General features: G+C 41.4%; 3 protein-coding genes and 4 non-coding genes across 8 annotated transcripts in view; 1 reads left to right on the top strand and 6 right to left on the bottom strand.

Annotated features, from left to right (window-relative positions):
* The window catches only part of LOC131892428 (titin homolog), a 105085-nt gene that overhangs the window by 32023 nt on the left and 54396 nt on the right, over positions 1 to 18666 (top strand). The window contains exons 1-3 of one of the 2 annotated variants that reach the window (XM_059242299.1): positions 729 to 924; positions 15806 to 15957; positions 16035 to 16138. In XM_059242299.1, coding sequence (XP_059098282.1) covers positions 886 to 924; positions 15806 to 15957; positions 16035 to 16138 — 295 coding nt within the window. In that variant the 5' untranslated portion in view covers positions 729 to 885. Of the gene's footprint in view, positions 1 to 728; positions 925 to 15805; positions 15958 to 16034; positions 16139 to 18666 lie in introns of those variants that run through there. The other variant, XM_059242298.1, reaches the window with a different exon arrangement.
* Positions 1503 to 3719, bottom strand: LOC131892438 (uncharacterized). The gene is made up of 3 exons (XM_059242320.1): positions 3596 to 3719; positions 3086 to 3468; positions 1503 to 2394 (listed from the first exon to the last, which is right to left on the bottom strand). The coding sequence occupies exons 2-3, from the start codon at positions 3435 to 3437 to the stop codon at positions 1916 to 1918; spliced, it is 831 nt and encodes a 276-aa protein (XP_059098303.1). The 5' UTR covers positions 3438 to 3468; positions 3596 to 3719; the 3' UTR covers positions 1503 to 1915.
* Positions 3894 to 10786, bottom strand: LOC131892430 (uncharacterized). Its single transcript, XM_059242305.1, has 8 exons — positions 10339 to 10786; positions 9321 to 9564; positions 9198 to 9256; positions 8943 to 9095; positions 7782 to 8014; positions 5924 to 6093; positions 5600 to 5821; positions 3894 to 4308 (listed from the first exon to the last, which is right to left on the bottom strand). The coding sequence occupies exons 1-8, from the start codon at positions 10783 to 10785 to the stop codon at positions 4064 to 4066; spliced, it is 1773 nt and encodes a 590-aa protein (XP_059098288.1). The 5' UTR covers position 10786; the 3' UTR covers positions 3894 to 4063.
* On the bottom strand, positions 7431 to 7502 carry Trnah-gug (transfer RNA histidin (anticodon GUG)). Its single transcript has one exon. It is a non-coding gene; the product is annotated as a tRNA-His (tRNA).
* Trnah-gug (transfer RNA histidin (anticodon GUG)) lies at positions 7659 to 7730 on the bottom strand. Its single transcript has one exon. It is a non-coding gene; the product is annotated as a tRNA-His (tRNA).
* On the bottom strand, positions 17482 to 17554 carry Trnah-gug (transfer RNA histidin (anticodon GUG)). The gene has a single exon. It is a non-coding gene; the product is annotated as a tRNA-His (tRNA).
* Positions 18574 to 18645, bottom strand: Trnah-gug (transfer RNA histidin (anticodon GUG)). The gene has a single exon. It is a non-coding gene; the product is annotated as a tRNA-His (tRNA).

Below are 18666 nucleotides of genomic sequence, written 5' to 3' on the forward strand. Positions count from 1 at the left end.
ATCCAAATCGACATTGCCTGATTTTTTTTCTTCTTTTTTTTATTTTGATGGTGGGGTTAAATAATATCATGAAGGTTTCACCCGAAAATGGCGCCCTAGCAAGGACAAACAAAGGCAATATAAACAAGGTTCGATTTACTTCCACCTACATACATACTTTCAAAGATAGACCATATCTGTTATTATGTTTTGAGAGATAGTATGTATAAAGGTAACTGGTCCATTGGTAATTAACTAAAAGACTACAGTTTCCTAATCTATTGTAGGATGATTCTGCAATAGATATAAGTAGAGCATTCTAGCTCGTCAAGGGTCTCGTGTTCTCTGACAATCAGGAAAGCGGACTTTTATCCTGGACACTTCCAACCCAATGCATATAAATCCTCCCTGATGTCTGTGCAATCTGAAGCAAAAATATTTGGGAGAGCCTTTTTCATATCATCAGGGCAGAAGATAATCGTGGGAAGCTTATCACACTTGTTGGGCAATTTAGGTACTGCACTCGTAAATCAGCTCATGTTCCGCCGCATATCTAGGAGGAGCACTCATTGTGGAGGCAATCAAATGGGTGCCATAAACGCCCACTTCCCAGGATACTCGTACATCATTCATAATACACGTAGGTACGTAGATGTACTAGACAGTGGGAAAGGTACTTGGCCAAGGAATCGCTCTTCCGAAGGCACCAGCACTTACGTTTTCAGTGTACCGGTGTCAATGTGTGGCTTTTTAGTCGGCTAGCCAGCGAGAGCATCCCAATTGAGTGGAGAAGAAAAGTGAGGTTGTTAGGCCAATGTGTTGACTTGAATGCTGGCATGCCGTATTTGACACTTATTTTGTGAAGTGACGTGACTTGTAAAGAGTGAGGGAGAGTTTTGTTTGAACATGTTGAAGTTCAGAAGATCTCATAAGGGTGGATACGTGGTGAGTTAGTTCATTGGGCTTGATTGTTGATTTATACGTAGATCGCGTTGATAGATTTCTTAGCCTTGGTGTAGGATGTCATGTGTAATGAAACTCAATCAGATCTGGAACTTTGATTCAACCTGTTCGATAGACCAAACTGCTTTCAATTGGACACGATGAATTTGTAAACCCTGTTGATGCCATCTATTTAAAATAAAAAATACTACAGGGTTAGGAATCCCAAATTGTCAGTGTCCTCAACAGCGTCGTCAGGCTCTCATTTTTTGTACGAATGTGTTGAAATTTTGTAGGGAGCATCTCTGACGAGCCGTATTCTGTAGTATTTGATGTAACCCTCGTCCGCATCCTTGACTGAGATGATCAAGGAAAATCTTGCTGAATTTCTGTACGTCAAACGTCACGTCTGTCGGTATTAGATTCAATTGCAGACAAAATAGTTTATAAGAGTAAAGCCTGGACTACAAGGAGTCAAAATGTCCTTGCCAACAAATACTAGGCTCCCATTCGGATACCCAGCCCTGCATGCTGTGACAAAACATGTAATGTGAGCATTGCACGAATGGAAACAAGACATATGTGCTATTCAAACGAACGGCGATTTTTATTGGATGTGCAAGTATTATTACAAAACAATTTGATCCTCGTGGATTCGGATCTCAGTGCTAGCATTTCTCATGCAGACCTCGAACCTCTTCCGAGGAGTCAAATCTGGTAATTGGTAAGAGCACGGGGTGTTGCAGTTTTGCAGACAACTCCGAGGTTTCAAAAGTATTTTTTTCTCATGTTTTCTGGGTGTTTTTCAATTTTTTTGGTTTTTCATATTTTTGAGGGGTACAACATCTGTGCATTTCTCCCAATGCTACAGACGAGGTTTTAGCAGACAAAAGCAGATGTTCAGGGTCAGCGGGGAAGCCCTCCTGAAGAGAATGAGAGACGATGGAATGAGTAAGAGCATCTTGGCCTTGATTCAATCCGGACTTGAGGGTGTTCAAAGCAGCCAAGTCTGGTCGTTGGTCTGACGGTCGAATTCGATCACAGCAAAGCTATCGCTGTCATCCTCTTCGTCGTCAACCCCCTCAGTCACCTCATCAGTGCAATCATGAATGTCCTCGTCCAATGCCTCAACCACATCCGTGACCAGATTCAGCCACATCTCGACCAGATCGTTATTGGAGTGGTTCGGGGCCTTGGAGGACAGATCTGGAACATCCATGATGGTTGGCAGTAGCCATCCATCCAGGGACTCGGGGAGACTTGGCTTGGTGATCTCCAGCCACTTGCTCATTTCCGGATCTCTTGTCATCAGATGCTTCTTCTGGGGAGCCGGAACGCTAACGCTAGATTCGGGTTGGTAAGCCAGCCATTGGGAGGATGGATTGCTGTGGATGGATTTAGAATCATCCATGATGGAATCCGAAGACGTGGATGAGGCACTCAGCCACATGGAGTTGGATGGGATCTCAGGGACTGAAAATATCAAAGGTTTAGGTTGAGTCCAACTGACATGCTAAGGCCTTCAAACTACTTTTACACTTTTCAGTGACACTTGAATATGATGAAGAGTAGCAAGAATATATTAACAAGGGAGGGAGTGTCAATAAAGCCAAAGTAAATCGTGACTGGAAAAGATCAGCAGATCCCTAACGTTGATAGGGGGCGCTACAGGCATGTACTGATGCATCACCTTACAATCTTTAAGTGGACTAAATAATTGTAATTCACTCAGTCGATTACAAGCAACCCTGTTAAATAATGGTTTAAACGATTTTCACTTACTAGAGCTGCCTGAAGCCAAATAATTTACATTTAACTGTCTCCTATCTGGGAATAATATGGATCTCTGTTGTGCTTGACCAATCAGTAGTAACTACTTTCACTACCCAGGGCCGAAGAATCCCGCTTTTTCCCGTTTTGGGCCCACATTTAACCTCATTTTATGACAAACCAGGACGCCATTTGATCATGGCCAGGCTCGAGTCGACTAGATGTCAAATGATAAATAGAGTCCACAAATCAAAGTACTCTTGGGGATTCAAATCTAAAATTGCTTCTGCTCTCGTTTTGGTCATGTTAGGACGCCATCTGCGGGTGAAATGTTGACAATACGATTGAACTCCACAATACCACGAGATTGAAGCACACATTTTCAAAGTCTTACCTCGATCGTTTTCGGCCGAGTACACGAACTTATGCTGGTCGTCGTGAATGATGGTAGGCAACAGCCAGTCGGATTGAGGTCGCTCCTTCAAAACCGGGGCCATGATGCTCTCGCCCTTGGCCCCCGAGAGGTCCTTCGAGTCCATGGCCTCTTTGAGCAGCCACGAACTCGGCGGGTTTTGAAGACAGGCCGGGAATTGGACCTGAACGTTTCGGGACTGATCCTCATACGGATTGAAGAGCAAGGCGTTGAACTTCTCCACCATATGCGAGGTGAGCTCCTCGGGATCAGATCGAGCAATCCAATGGAGAATGTCCAAGGCTTGAGGAGGAAATGTGATCGTGTCTGCCATCTTGTATTAGCTGAGCCGAGATGTTGTTAGGCTAAGGAGAAAAAGGTTTGAATTGCATGAAATGTGCTCCAGACTCGGAGCAATCCGTACCCACCCAGACCAATGGGGAGGGTCATGTGACTCCACGATATAACGATGTAATACATTTAATTTCTTACCTAGTGATTCCCCTGATCTGCTTTGTGCCGTAGCCAATCGTCCGCTGAGGTTACCCCCAATCCTCTCTCTCTCTCTGTCTCTGAAGCAAGGAAGCAAGGAAGCTACGACGTCATTCCTGATAAAGAGAATCGGGCTGTCGATCCCTGCGGGCTCGTCGGACTCGGGCAGAAAGGCAGCCTTGTGTCAAACATACGCCAAGTTATCATGGTCTGTCAATCTTTCAAAAATGCGGGTTCACTGTGAACTAACTAACTCGTGCCCTTGTTTCTACCCAAATCGAGTTATCTACTGTGTTGCCTGGTGGGCCTTAGACAAGTGTCGATGTAGTATCACACTTCTTAAGTATTAACTTTCCCTCACAAAGTGATAGCCATAACATCTCATAATGTAGATCGATTTTACGAGATTTTATGGAAGTTTTTCCTGCTTTCGGTGACGAGAGAATTGGATTGGCATGCAATGTTTTATTAATGAATCTTTAACATGCCGGACATGGCTTTGATAAGCCAATCTTCGTCTTCTTTCTTGATTGGGGACTCTGTGGGCTTCGGTTGTTCCCCCGTGTGTATCTCTTGAGGCTCTTGGGAAATGCGATACCAAAATAGCTCCATGAACAGACATGCAATGCATGACAAGCAACCTGAAACGAATATGGACAGCGGCACCACGGAATTGTTGACCCCTATGGGCGTGCCTCGGCCACCCCCGCACTCTATGGATAGATGAATATGATATACTCAAGAAAATCAAGTTATTTCCAATCCGGGAAATCTGATGCAAATAGACGATTTCAATTCCGAGTCATCCGTTGTACAAACTATCGCCATCTATTGTTCGAAGGGCTGTTTTGCAAATTGCCTCCATTAAAAAAGTCCAAATTTAGCACAATGTTGGACGAAATTGGCATTAAATTTTGTTCAATGTGTTAAAGGGACGGACGGTTAAGCTAACTAAAAATGTTTTCACTTGTTTTTAGCATTAGGCATGTAACTTAAACATCTTTTAGAGAGTGATATTTTTTGTGGGTCTTCTGGGGGTTGTTACAGAAATTCTGCACTTTTTCCCTTCTGCCTTCCTGGTCTTTTAGATTTTTTTTTGTTTGACCATTAGATGGCGGGGAAATAAGCCATAGACAAAGCATCACCCACTTTAACATCAGTTGTTTTCATCTTTAAGAAATCCATACTTTTTTTGCTTCAATGACCACCCAACAACCAAGACATTTCAGACCAATCTCTTGTTTCAAGTTGTAAGAAAGTATTATAGCATGTGAACATCACTAGATGGCATTGCTTGGAATTAGCTAGAGGGAAGCGCAGCAGTTTCCTAGTGCAATAAAATTTGTAATTCAATTTACAAAGCACATGTTTTCATTATTTTAACATTCTCAAGCCCTGCCATATCAATCTAGAGGGCGATAAATCATTTCAGGAAAATACAATAGGCAGGTCAACAATTTCACTCCTTAGCCTGTATTGCAATAACCCAAATAATTCAAGGGTTGATCGAAACTAATATCAAGTTTAGGCAACCAAAACAAAAGGCCATTTGGTAAGGTATAAAATGTTGATATAATTTGTACACCTTCAGGTTGAATGACGTTAAGCATTGTGCAAGAATTTTTCAATAAAACCTCACAAGAATATAACTAATACATGTCTACATTTTCGTGTTGATCTTTGTGAACCCAATTGGTCCAAATATCCGCATTTTGTTATGGTCATTAATTACATGGCTTCAACGACACAACAATAACGCAATAACGTTCTTTCAAACTGTTTATGCATGCATCATTATACTTTGTTATTGTAAACTCTTCCAATGCTCTTCAATATTAGACAAGAGAAGCATGTCGAATAACACGCCAAAATATTTGGAAAAAACAGCCTAATCAATCGATTACAGCTTTTCCCAGGTAGACAGTACTGGTGCATGTTGAACCAAGAGATACGTCATAATTAATCAAAGACATGAACAACATTATCAGGATTGTAAAATCGTACCTTGAGGTGGAGGTTTGTAGTACACAGCCATCTTATTGAACATGCCCTTCTCTTTGAGCATGTTCAAGTAATGGTTAAAGATCCCATGGAATGACGAATTCTTCTGCAATATGAACGTGAACAACGCGGGCAATAACGTCTTTTGAGTGGAGATCAACTCGCAACGTTGGTAGGCCTTGGAGATGGTCACGGGGCCTTCAAAGTACTCGAAGAACGCGATATCTGGAACAGGCACATGCATGCAATGAAGGCGATGAAGGCGATGAAGGCGATGATGCTAGGAGAGGGTTGGGGCAAGCCATTCAAGCTGCACCCTCCTCTTACCGTCTTGCATGGCCAGATGAATGAGCCCGTTGTTCTCGTAGGTTTCGGGCCAGTGCTCGTACTCTTGCTCGATATCTCGTTCCCAAAGGCCGCGGATCACGGAGTCGTTGCTCCGCTCGAAATAGGTCAGCAGATTACCCGACGGGTAGATGAGCAGCTTGTAATCGGAACTGAAAACAAAGTGGATGCTTTTTTTATAAATAAGTTGTTCTGAATTCACGAATCAGCTCATCAGTCAGTCAGATTTACATTTACGTAGATTGAAATATAAGGCATTTCAATAAAAGAAATGGTTAACATTATCTGGTTTTGTTGGCATAAGAAAAAACTTAATCAAGAAATATTTCCTCACTTCAGTCCATAGCGTCTCTCATTCTACCGATATAGCAGACATAAACTAAAACATATTGTTGCTGTATGCAACTCTTTCTTTTAAAACATTTTTCTAAATTTAGTTTTTTTCAATTGTATCTATTTTTTGACCACATATTTTTCAATTGCATTGCGTGAGATCCAAAAGTTGTAGCACCTCAATATTGAATGCAATTTCCTTACCGTTACTGGGATTGGAATCCCCAGCACTTCAAAACAATGCATAGAACTGATAGGTCTTATCTAGCTTTAAATTCATATGATGTCTGATCCACCAACGAATTAGAGTTGGTACATCCTTGAATGTAAATGAGTTTCAAGCAATGAAAACTTTGGCGCTTTTTGTCTGACAAAAACCGTACAGCAAGAATTGCATTGGCAAATTCTTTGGGCCTTCAGAGAGTGACAAGGAGGCCCAATTCCTCAAACAGGAGTTTTAGCCAATCTTCCATCAAGAGAGCAGAATCTTAAAACTACTAACTCAAGGCCTCTCATTTAGGAGCTTTTCATTTAGCACATCATTGGACATGACAAATGGAGGTGGTCCATTACTTTTTGCAATAAACTATATGACCGCGACTGAGTGACATGTCAAATTACCTACTTAAAGCAATACGGAGGTCAAATGAAGGTGTAGCAATTCTACTTTGATGCTTCAATCATATGTCTTTGGATTTTTGGCTGAACATTTATGCACTATTGCTTAGCCATGCTTAACACGTAGGGACTTTCATGATGGGAACGATCAAGTGATAATATACATTTAGGATCAGACCACGACCTCCCTTCTTAATCGTTCAGAGGAAATATCTTCCATCTCTGATTAAGAGATGCTCTCAGCTGATCCCAAATGATCGGGTTACACACGATTGCACAGATGAGTTCGAGTGGCCCAGGCAGATATACACTAGATAGTATTCAACGAGTAGACCAAATCTCGTTACTGTCATTGCTGTCAGCTTGCAGGAACGCAGCTTTGTTTCAAGAAACAAAGCTTGGACATCCGAGATTAGCAAGAGAGGGGGAAATGTGTGATGTCAGCAGGAATTTGTGGGACAAAACTAGCGCACGGGAGCAAGGTATTCAGCACTAAACCGAGACCTTCACACATCAGTACCTAAAAGAATCAGGACATTGCCGTGACCAGGATTCGAACCTGGGTTACTGCGGCCACAACGCAGGGTCCTAACCACTAGACGATCACGGCTGACGTATCTGACTTACGACTTTGGTGTAATGAAAATGACNGGGGGAAATGTGTGATGTCAGCAGGAATTTGTGGGACAGAACTAGCGCACGGGAGCGAGGTATTCAGCACTAAACCGAGACCTTCACACATAAGTATTCAAAAGAATCAGGCCGCTGCCGTGACCAGGATTCGAACCTGGGTTACTGCGGCCACAACGCAGGGTCCTAACCACTAGACGATCACGGCTGACATACCTAAGTTATAAATCAACGGTAATGAAAATGATTATGAACTCACTTAAGTACGCCCGCCAGATCTTCGAAGGGATAGATAATATCGTTGACCGTGAGCATGGAGATGATCCCAGCCTTCCAGTGCCATTGAATCATCAATCCGGAGATGGTGATGAGGAAAAAGATGACCCGAGTGGAACTGGTGAAAGGGGTCACACTCCATCGGCGACCAAAGGTTAAGGCTCCAAAGACGAAGATGTAGCTCTTGATCAACGAGAACTCGTCAGCATTGCGGTCCTAAGATGGTTCGAAATAGTAATCAATGCATCCTCGATGGATTTAGACTCGAGATAAAAGGCCCGTGACCGTGACATGAGCCAAGGCAAAATTGAGGCGGTAATCATTTTAAGCATTTGCTCCATCATTTCCGACAGAGCTATTCTAAGTGGGAAGATGTTTGAATCAGAAAAGTCCTCAATGCAGTTATTGTTGTAATCCTTAGAGGACTGGCATCTGTCAGACCTTTGTTAAACTACCATGTACAATGAACAACTTATTGAACCCCTTTACTGCAGTTTATTACGTATACGTAAAAGGCATCGAATGGTGTACAATTTAATTGCACTCCCAAACATATCTCCGACATTGCTGTCTTGAAGCACACTTCTGAATGTGAGGAAAGAAACTATCGAGTTTCAAAGATGAAAGCTATTGCATCAATTTAAAGCTAAACAAGATATTTCTGCTCTTTCTTGAACTGCTGGGGCTTCCATTCCCAGTAGCGGTGAGGACGTCTGCACAAAAATACATTGTGATTTGCTTGTGATTTGGCCCACGTTCGCTTTCAGCATCCAAACCTAAGATGTTACAGAATAAGATTGAATTTGATTGTAATGACATTTAAAGTCAAACAATAGACTGTCAACGGAATTGCAATCAATCGCATTTTATAGGCAGGAATGATTCATTAACTAATGATAAGATAAATCAAAATGTATTTTGGGACAACCTTTATAGATGACCAAGATTTAGCTGAAATCATTTCAATGACGTGTTGTGTCGTATATTCTGAATTTCGTTCATGCTTCAAGAAATAGTGCATGTGTACTTTATTACGAGGCCACCTATCTATTCAAATCTACAGTAATTCCATTGCACTTTCGCTGAAGGCAATTTTCCAGCTCACAGCGTAGTCGTACACATGGCATACATTGGCAAAACTCACTTGCGGGGGAAGGTTGGCCGAGGTGGCGATCATGACGGGCATGGTGAGAAACAGAAGAACAATGACCGCCCACACTTGCCACAGTAAAGGCTGCAGATAGGCCAGCCAATTGTAGTTATTCCTTGGGTTGCGGAAGAAGATCGTGCCCTCTGCCTGGAAGATGGTGTCCAAGTAGTCGACCACTTTCATACGTTCCTCCGTGACGGCAAATCCGGCCGGAGAAAAATCTGCCTCATCCCGGACCACTTGACCTACCATGCCTGACCAGCCCCCATCAGGCAACAGGTGTCCCCACGAGCCATCCGGTGGCTCCACTATGAGAATCGTAATCAGTTTTAAAAGGCTACCCAAGACTCGTTGCCTAATTTTGGGCCTCACTGAGTTCCAGGGTGAAGTTCATAATCTCACTGAGCGAGCCCACGATGTCGGCGAAGAACCCGGAAAATTCCTTCGTTCCGTTTTCGTGGGTGTGGATCAAAGCATAGGGAGCCCAATTTGAAACAGCGGTCCTGATCACTGCTCCCTGAAGATCCTTTCGCCTTTCGTACTGTTCTGGAAATTCTCCCAATTCGGACCCATTGGTCCATTTAATCACTTCAGAGATTATTGGTCCTGGTAGTCCCTACAGGAGAAAAGAGCCCTTATATAGTATCAGTTCCATCTCGGCTCTCTTACTTTTTAGCTCTTTAGCTCTTCCTTGAGCAGCGAAATCACGTGCGTTGTTAGTAGTGCTAAGGCGAGTCTCTTGGTTTTCGAGCATTGTTCCCGACTCAAGTCCGGCCAAAGACTCGAGTCATTTGCTAGACTTATAAACAACAAAGAAAGTATTTGGTTTTGGTTCCCTGAACAAGGCTAGTTCAATCACTCTTCTACATATTTGACTCATTTCATAACGGACTTTGCTGAAGAAATTCAAAGGAAAAATAGCCTTTTTAAAAGACTCGAGACTCGCCCAAGCACCAGCAGTTAGATGAGGACTCGTCATCAAAGATTCTCATACTATTATCACTTTACAGTTCCCAATGCAAGTTTTATTTGAATGATTCATTGCCCTCTTTGAGTCTAAAGTCATTTCAGTAATCTCATTGAAAAATGATTGGAATAGGCAAAAGCAGAAAAATATCAAAATAGTTTTTGACCCCTGAAGCGCGCTTTTAAGGCATTGTTTGAGTTCTTATTTCTAAATCAACACAAAACTAACTAACAAAAAATCGTAAAAAAACAAGTGTTTGCTGAAAATATAAAGGAGATCATCTTTTTGAGAGACGAGGATTTCGGCTCATAACATAACAAAGACATAGAACTTATTGAAAAGAACATCTAACCAAAGCAAAAAGAATAGTCTTTTTTTTCGTAAAGATGACAGTGCTTACTTAGAGGAACGAAATTCTCTTACCTTCAACCAATAAGCTTCATGAACAGTTATTTGATCGGTCTTGGTTTGACAAAAGAAGAAGACGCTCTGGTCAATGGCAATGTGTTTGAGTGATCCCATGTGATCGGGGACGTGGCAATCCTCCACCAACCATAAATCAAAATTTGAGCCCACCTTGATCCATTCGTCCAGATGATGGAACCCGTCGAGTTGGAACACAACATGAAGCAGGGGCGTGCCTCGAGCAACATTGGACACCGAGAAGTCAGTTTGGTTCACCACGGTCCAATAGTAAGGCTTGAGAAGATCCTTGTCCAAGTGGAACAACAGGTCTGGCACATTTGCCGTGATAATGTTCAGGATCTTGATGTCCTGGTTATCGACAAAGTCGGCGATGAACCTCTCATAATAGATCCCACGGCAGCTCGCTCTTGGGAGCCATAAGACGAGCAAAATTGCATGCCACATACTGAAAAGGACACGCCTATAAATGCTCAGTCAATTCACGGTTCAAGATTGGCTTTGGAGCACACAAAGCAAAAAGAGGTGTCCGCCTTTGATCCATATTCGTGACGGAGGCTGAACGTCATGCCATTCTTAAGAACGAAGCTTGTCGTTGAAAAAAAGGTCCTTTTTGCACGGCTTTTTAACGTTACAATGTACGGCTTTCTTTGTGACATAACTGTCGTAAACATACTGGGGACAAATTAAAACCGACTGATGGACTGAAGCGGCCTAAAATAAATCGTGCGCCATTGTCGTATAGGTTTTAGACTAATCTTATGTATGCTCGTGGCAATGTGATCTTTATTTACGTTTCTCAAACAACGCCAATGTACTATGTACGAAATCGCAAGACCTCCTCCTTCAGTGTCAGATTGGCATCAATAAATCTACTTAAAGTAAGGACATTTTTCAAAAACTTCTATGGGGAAAACCAGGGACGTACTGCGAAGACTTTTTTGATAAGGAAGTAAAATGCAAATCTTACAATTTTGTGATATGTCGGCATTAGGCAAATGAAATTAACATCTTCGTCCAATGAAAATATCGACTAGAAAATAAGGTCGTTAATCTTGTATAAATGAAATTACTGGCAAGACGCCTTTCAGATATCATTAAGTGCAAACTTGCTGAAATGTGAAAATACGTTGAAAATTCTAAAACATTGAGTAGAAAACAAATGAAAATGAGGGAGTGAGTCTCTTCATCAAGACAAGCCAAACCAAATGAAACTTCAGGATATTCCTTGAAAGTCAATGAAAGTAGATGATACTGAACTGTACCAAGTGTCAAAGAAGAGCAGAACAAGCAAAGTCCGAAAAAAACAACCCTCGATCAATGACCTGGACATTTCTAGGAAATTCCTATATCTCACCGTTCTTTTATACATAAAATGTGTCAAAGAAAAACATAAATGAAATAGTCAACAGTGTTAAAATAATGGTCTCACTTATTGCTACCAAAAACACATTGACGCTTGCTCACCTCTAATTGGGTTATTTCAAAGGTCGCGGAGAAGTTAGTTTTCTTGACTGCTTCGAAAATGGGATCCGTTCCCAATGTCTCACAAACAACTGCCAACCTCAAGGAAAAAGACGGAACGTTAGCCAATTCGGTGTTTGCTCAATTGAAGAAGGGCGTGCTGAGTGGTGCTATTAACAGTGTTGTTCCACTTGATTATTTCCACTTCGGTGGCGTTCAAATGATAAGTTAAGCGCTTTTACTAGGCGCCAATATTGATTACGCGTGGAAATTGATAGTCAGGGGCTTGGGTGCTCTTGTCCGAGGGACTCTATAACACAAAGCCTAACAAATGAATTGTAGACGCATTGGATTACTTTTTTTGGATATTACCTTTCCAATCAACTGAAGATGTCCATGAGATTCTACATTTGAAAAATATTGTAGTGCATTTATGTTTTCCCCGATCCTAACCATTGTACTGGAACAGAGCCAAATCACATTGAATGTAGTCGACAGAAAAGGAATATCGAGTAATTGAAGGCCAAAAAAACCGGTCAGACATGTACTACTACGCAGTACATACGCACGAGAGTACATATCGTCTTTTATCAACGCTACCCTTCAAACACTAAGTTCTGAAATGTAAAATTGAACGTGGATTTGTGCTACTACTCAAGCGGTTTTTGAACCACTTGAACCTAAGGGAGTCTTTTCCAGACCTGAAGGTTCCCAAAGGTTGGTAGATATTGTCTGTGACGGAGGGCATGTATCGAATTTCAAATACTTGTTCCAACGATTAATCATGAGCAGGGCTCATCATAGGATTTTCCCATGGATCTCATAGTCTCAGGATCATAGCCCCACACTTTCACTTTTATAGAACAGTGTGATAAGAAGGTCCTTAGATACTTTAAAACCATTCACAGTGAACAGGTTTATATTGCGAATTCAGTACTTTTAACCTTCTCATGTAGATATTTTTGTATGTGATTAGCTGATCTAATTTAGCCCAAAAATTTATGTCCAAGCCCAAACCATTACACAATAGATGTGTTCTACCAAATACTGTTCAAGAGAGACTGCAAAAATCAGCATGATACATACTTTTCAACCGCACAGACCCATATGTGATTTGTAGGGTCTTTTGAGTGTTAATGTGGGCAACCACATGTCCCTTGATGAGTTGTCTTGAGGACTCTCGTGCATTGTGTACCCAAGGCCCCGCTTAGTGGGACTTTGTTTATGTTATATATTTTAAGGGTGGTGAGCCCTGGCTTGAACTCCAAAGTAGTTGTCAAAGTCTGAAGTTTTCAGTTAGTGCACAAAGTAGTGGGTGGCACTTTAATCGGTTCCAGAAATGTTTTTCCTTCATTGAGCATACGAATTGGCTCCTAGCTTTGAAGGAACCTCATTTATCTTTCCAGAGTTTTTTGAGATTGGACGGCAAAAAAATTCCTTCAAATGTAGCCTTGTACGAGTATGTAGCCTTTCGTAAGAATGGTTCTTTCTCGACTTCTCGTTGTTTTTTTCAATCGATGAGCGAGGAAGGAAACTGTGGTTTTCGTGGCCAATTGATATCCTCAATAATCCATTGCAACTGCACGTAAATAGTTCATTGAATTGTTCCTTTGGTAGCAGAGTACAAATGTAGATAACTGTCTCAACTTATGTTCTTACTTGCAAAAGTGTACTCTCATGGGTTGATCTGGAATGATTGTCAAAAAGGTGTCCACATCTTAACTGAAAAATGTTATTGGAGCAAAATCATCTACGTTCTCTCTACGAATATTAGATGGAGGCAAATTAAACCATGAAGGCGCGCGAGAAAGAAGAGAGGAGGAGGACTTCATAGTTGTAACTAGCCTGAATTATCTGATTCCAGATATTACCCTCTTCGAATATAATTGGTAGTGCAGGGGCGAGTCCTCTTTTACTTTTTGTCGGACTTTAACTATAAAGTCAGGTTAAGCAAAAAGACTCGTCTAGCGAAATTTGAAGGGCATTTTTTTTACTAATCCTGACTAGCGTCCTTTCTAAGAGACTCGAGGCCAGTCAATTCCTCTAAAATTGAATAAAAACCTCGATTGCAGTCGAACTCGAGTCCGGACTCGCCCCAGCACTATTAATTGGCCGCTTAACAGATGCTCTCACGTCATCAGACAAAAAAGCCAATGATATAAACTCATATTTGAGAATTGATTTTGGAAAAGGGTTCATCTGGGGAAAAGCCACGAACTTCTGTAAATATGGACTGTGAACGAGCAAAATCGGCCTGCTCTTTGGTCATAGCAATTCTGAACCACTTTTCGAATCAAATTGATGAAATAAGAAAAGTAGATCTCATCAATTCAAGGTTCGTCATTTTTATATTATTTACTGGAAAAATGGAAAAGTTATGTGGTCAAAAGGTTAGGTAGGCCGAAATTCGAATTTTATGTAGTGTTTACTATGTAACTTTGGACATATCTCTTGGTTCCCTAAGCATAGTTTTGGGCTCAAATGTGGCCAGATTCATCTATTCAGTAAGATCATGTGTCGTTTTAAGTGCTTTTTTGGAATAAAGTGAACGGTTTAGAAGATAAGATTTTTTGCTTCTGTTGTCAGTCCACATCTCTAGAAGTCCACGGAAAAGCATGCAATATTTGCCTTGAATCAATACAACCAAAAGGTCTACGTCCGCCATATAGTATATATATTCAAGCCATATATGTCAATTCTATTTCATTTGTGAATCAGATGTTCAATCGATGTACTCGTAAATGTGCTTTGATGATGATCGCAAAGATTTCATTTCACTCCGCTACGGATCATATTCCCAACAAATTAAGTTTGTAAAAACAAGTCATCCCAAGACCATTTCAACTCATTCCTTAATGCCAAAGGAGGTGCTGAGCATACCTGGAACAAATACCTGATGATTCTCCATTTTGGTTATATTTTCATGCCCAAGTAGGCGAGTTATTTAAAAAACATTAAGGTAGCTACAGATATGCCTTGGTGGTAGGACAAAAAAGTAAACAAGTGATTTGCAATACCCACGCCAGTTCCCTTGGGGAACCCCTGCTGAATGGGTTGCTTGTTCCTGAAGAATCTTAGAAAGCCACATTGGTCTCATCCGTTATTGGGATGGAATGTAGAAAGAAATTCTTAAAACTAGGCCGCAAATATGCACATTACACATGTCGCAACGGATCAGATTCTCTCTGTGCTCAGAGCTGTGAAAATCACGACCCATCTTGAATCCTTGTTGCCACAAGCCAAGATCTTCTTTTAACTGGTTCCATCAGACGCCTTAAAGTCACTCCTTGCCAGATCCACACTAAATTGCTTGTTTTTTTCAAAAAAGGCATGTTAAAGTCAATAAGGATGCTTCATAGCATCGTTCAAGCTCTCAATAGCTTCATTTATTTAATGTTTTGGTTCAGTTGGGTCTTTCCTGGCGTTAATGTAGTCCCATTTCCTCCAAACTTTGAGTCCTGTTTTACTAAGAATTTGCCGAAATTGAAGAATGTAAACTATTTGCTCACAGCATGCTCAGCACCTCCTTTCGCATTTGATTTGACTCAGTTGAACGTTTCTCACCGATCCATCTTCAGAATTAGAAGATGATTTGATAACCTAATTCAATCTGAAAAGAACTTTATTTAATTTGACTAAATGGAGGGAGGGCAGGGCGAGGGTTATGAACAATGGTGTTATATTCATCGCCCTAAGACTTTCACGTCAGACTAAGGAATTCCTCATTTAGCATCACTACTTCCTCTCATTGAGGAACAGCTGAAGCCCCGATGATTCGATTTCTATACACAATCTAATACCATATCGGCTTCGTTCCATTTGTCAATGCATATGTCTTTGTGTCAGGGCTCGCTTTTTGCTGAAGAAAGTACTCGACTTACGATGAAATCGCAGAATTAAATCATCGTCTAAGGGACGCTAGTATGGAATAGAAAATTGTCCCTTATCTAATGAGAGGTACAATAGCGAATTCAATAACGCTTCTAATTTATCCTTCCTCCAGGTGAACCATGGGAGTCAAGCTGAGCAAGAGGGACTCCGAGAGGGGGACTTCATATCTGCCATGAATGGTGTGGAAGCAGAAACATTAACAAAGACGGAAGCACACATGATTCAAAATGAACACAATCCCGAACTTCGATTGAAGTTGAACCAGTAATACGACGAATCGAATAAATTTTCTCAGAGGTCGAAATACACACATGGTCATTTCACAATTTAATATCTTTTAGGCACACCTTGGCAACCACTTCAAACCCTCCACAAAAACTGAGAAGAACATTTAGAAACTCAATTCGGCGCTTGATCAAGAAGAATTCAGCATCAGTTCCAAAAGGTAATGAATCAATCGAGGTATTGAGATTGTAAAAGCTACAAGTTTTATGGCTCTATGTGCATTTACCGAGGCAGCGGTTCTGAATCATATAATATTGTAAACTGGATTTACAGTACTGTCCATGTCATTTCTCAGAGGCCCTGTGGGCTTTGCCAACCTTATCTAACCCTGCCACAAAAGCACCAAAAGCAGATTATTAAAGAGAGGCATCAAATTATATTATGGTTCGAAATTCAATTCCATGTTTATGTGAAGAAGAAAATTGGGGAAAAATCGGCCAATTCTTTTCCTTCACTACTTGCCTTGCTGTCTACTTTTCAAATTTAAAGAATGCGATTAAGCTCCATACTGGCACTTAAGGATGCGGTTATTGCAAAATTTCGGCAGTAAGTTCAGCACCCATGTGGCTAAAAGCCTAAAAAACTTAAACTAAATTAAGGTGCACACCAAAGACAACAAAAACTAACTATTTGTCAACTTCTGGGTCACAAACAAATGCTTTTACCGACAAGATCTTTAGAAGAAACTATTTATTCATAAAAAATGTAATGGGTAGGAAAGTTAAGACTACTTCTACTTTTAAGATGCAAAATCAAGACGATTGTTGATCAAAACATAATTGGATGGGTTTTGGTGAGAAACCCAGGGAGGTCTAAAACGGTAAACATAGTTATTGCTGTTACATGCATCTTATGTTCCTCATTAACAGCAAAACAATTTATGTTTGTAATAAGAAACCAATCAGAGTGACTGGTTTAACCGTAATCCCCTGGAAAAACCGTTGGATATGAATTAATAAACAAGTCTGATGTTAACCAATATACTTGATAGACTTTGAAAGGCCTTGTACCCCTCATTGAGACACAAGCATCACTTTCTTAGAAGAAATCCAACATCCTTCTCCATCTAATTTAACGTCCAGAACACTCATAAAAATACTTATAAAGCATTTCACGTGTTGGCAAAACCAAAGACAAGATTCAGCCCATGATCAGCCAAGATTCTAACCTTGGATACTGGTCCTAACCACTAGACGATCACGGCGTGCCATTTGATGGGACAACCTTAAATACCTTTGTCATTCGAAATTTCCATCTTGCATACTTGCAAAACCAAAGACAAGATTCAGCCCATGATCAGCCAGGATTGTAACCTTGGATACTGCAGGCACGATACAAATCTTGGGCACCCAGTCAGCCACAAACAAGGAGGGTCCAATGCAATCCACTAAATTACTCAAACATTGAAAATCACGGCATACATGATGCTTGGGGAAGAAATCGAAAAAACTGCCTTAATGTCAATGTCAGCCTCACTTTTGCCAAGAGAGAGAGCAAAACTCATGCCGTGACCAGGATTCGAACCTGGGTTACTGCGGCCACAACGCAGGGTCCTAACCACTAGACGATCACGGGCTGTCATTTGATGGGCAACCTTAAGTACCTTTGTCATTTGAATTTTCCATTATGCATACTTGCAAAACCAAAGACAAGATTCAGCCATGATCAGCCAGGATTGTAACCTTGGATACTGCAGGCACGAAACAAATCTTGGCACCCAGTCAGCCACAAACAAGGAGGGTCCATTGCAATCCACTAAATTACTCAACATTGAAAATCACGGCATGCCATGCTTGGGGAAGAAATCGAAAAAACTGCCTTAATGTCAATGTGGCCTCACTTTTGCCAAGAGAGAGAGCAAAACTCATGCCGTGACCAGGATTCGAACCTGGATACTGCGGCCACAACGCAGGGTCCTAACCACTAGATATCACGGCGTGTCATTTGATAGTCAAGCCAATACCTTGTCATCATATTGCATTCTCTTATGTTTGCAAAACCAAAGACAAGATTCAGCCCATGATCAGCCAGGATTGTAACCTTGGATACTGCAGGCACGAAACAAATCTTGGGCACCCAGTCAGCCACAAACAAGAGGGTCCATTGCAATCCACTAAATTACTCAAATATTGAAAATCACGGCATGCCATGCTTGGGAAGAAATCGAAAAAACTGCCTTAATGTCAATGTGGCCTCACTTTTGCCAAGAGAGAGAGCAAAACTCATGCCGTGACCAGGATTCGAACATGGGTTACTGCGGCCACAACGCAGGGTCCTAACCACTAGACGATCACGGCGTGTCATTTGATTATGTAACCTTAAGTACCTTTGTCATTTGAATTTTCCATTATGCATACTTGCAAAACCAAAGACAAGATTCAGCCCATGATCAGCCAGGATTGTAACCTTGGATACTGCAGGCACGATACAAATCTTGGGCACCCAGTCAGCCACAAACAAGGAGGGTCCAATGCAATCCACTAAATTACTCAAGTATTGAAAATCACGGCATGCCATGCTTGGGGAAGAAATCGAAAAAACTGCCTTAATGTCAATGTCGGCCTCACTTTTGCCAAGAGAGAGAGCAAAACTCATTGCCGTGACCAGGATTCGAACCTGGGTTACTGCGGCCACAACGCAGGGTCCTAACCACTAGACGATCACGGCGTGTCATTTGATTATGCAACC

Source organism: Tigriopus californicus, chromosome 12 (genome assembly GCF_007210705.1).
Source record: "Tigriopus californicus strain San Diego chromosome 12, Tcal_SD_v2.1, whole genome shotgun sequence".
Classification (NCBI taxonomy): Eukaryota; Metazoa; Arthropoda; class Copepoda; order Harpacticoida; family Harpacticidae; genus Tigriopus; species Tigriopus californicus.

Bases quoted from the DNA above. Each gene is read 5' to 3' on its own strand.
- LOC131892438 (XM_059242320.1), bottom strand. From the start codon at position 3,437: ATGGCAGACACGATCACATTTCCTCCTCAAGCCTTGGACATTCTCCAT. The intron at 2,395-3,085 runs GTAAGACTTTGA...TGATATTTTCAG, and splicing joins CTCGGCCGAAAACGATCGAG to TCCCTGAGATCCCATCCAAC.
- LOC131892430 (XM_059242305.1), bottom strand. From the start codon at position 10,785: ATGTGGCATGCAATTTTGCTCGTCTTATGGCTCCCAAGAGCGAGCTGC. The intron at 9,565-10,338 runs GTAAGAGAATTT...TTTCTCCTGTAG, and splicing joins ATGAAGCTTATTGGTTGAAG to GGACTACCAGGACCAATAAT. The intron at 9,096-9,197 runs GTAGGTCAAGTG...ACCATCTTCCAG, and splicing joins ATGGGGGCTGGTCAGGCATG to GCAGAGGGCACGATCTTCTT.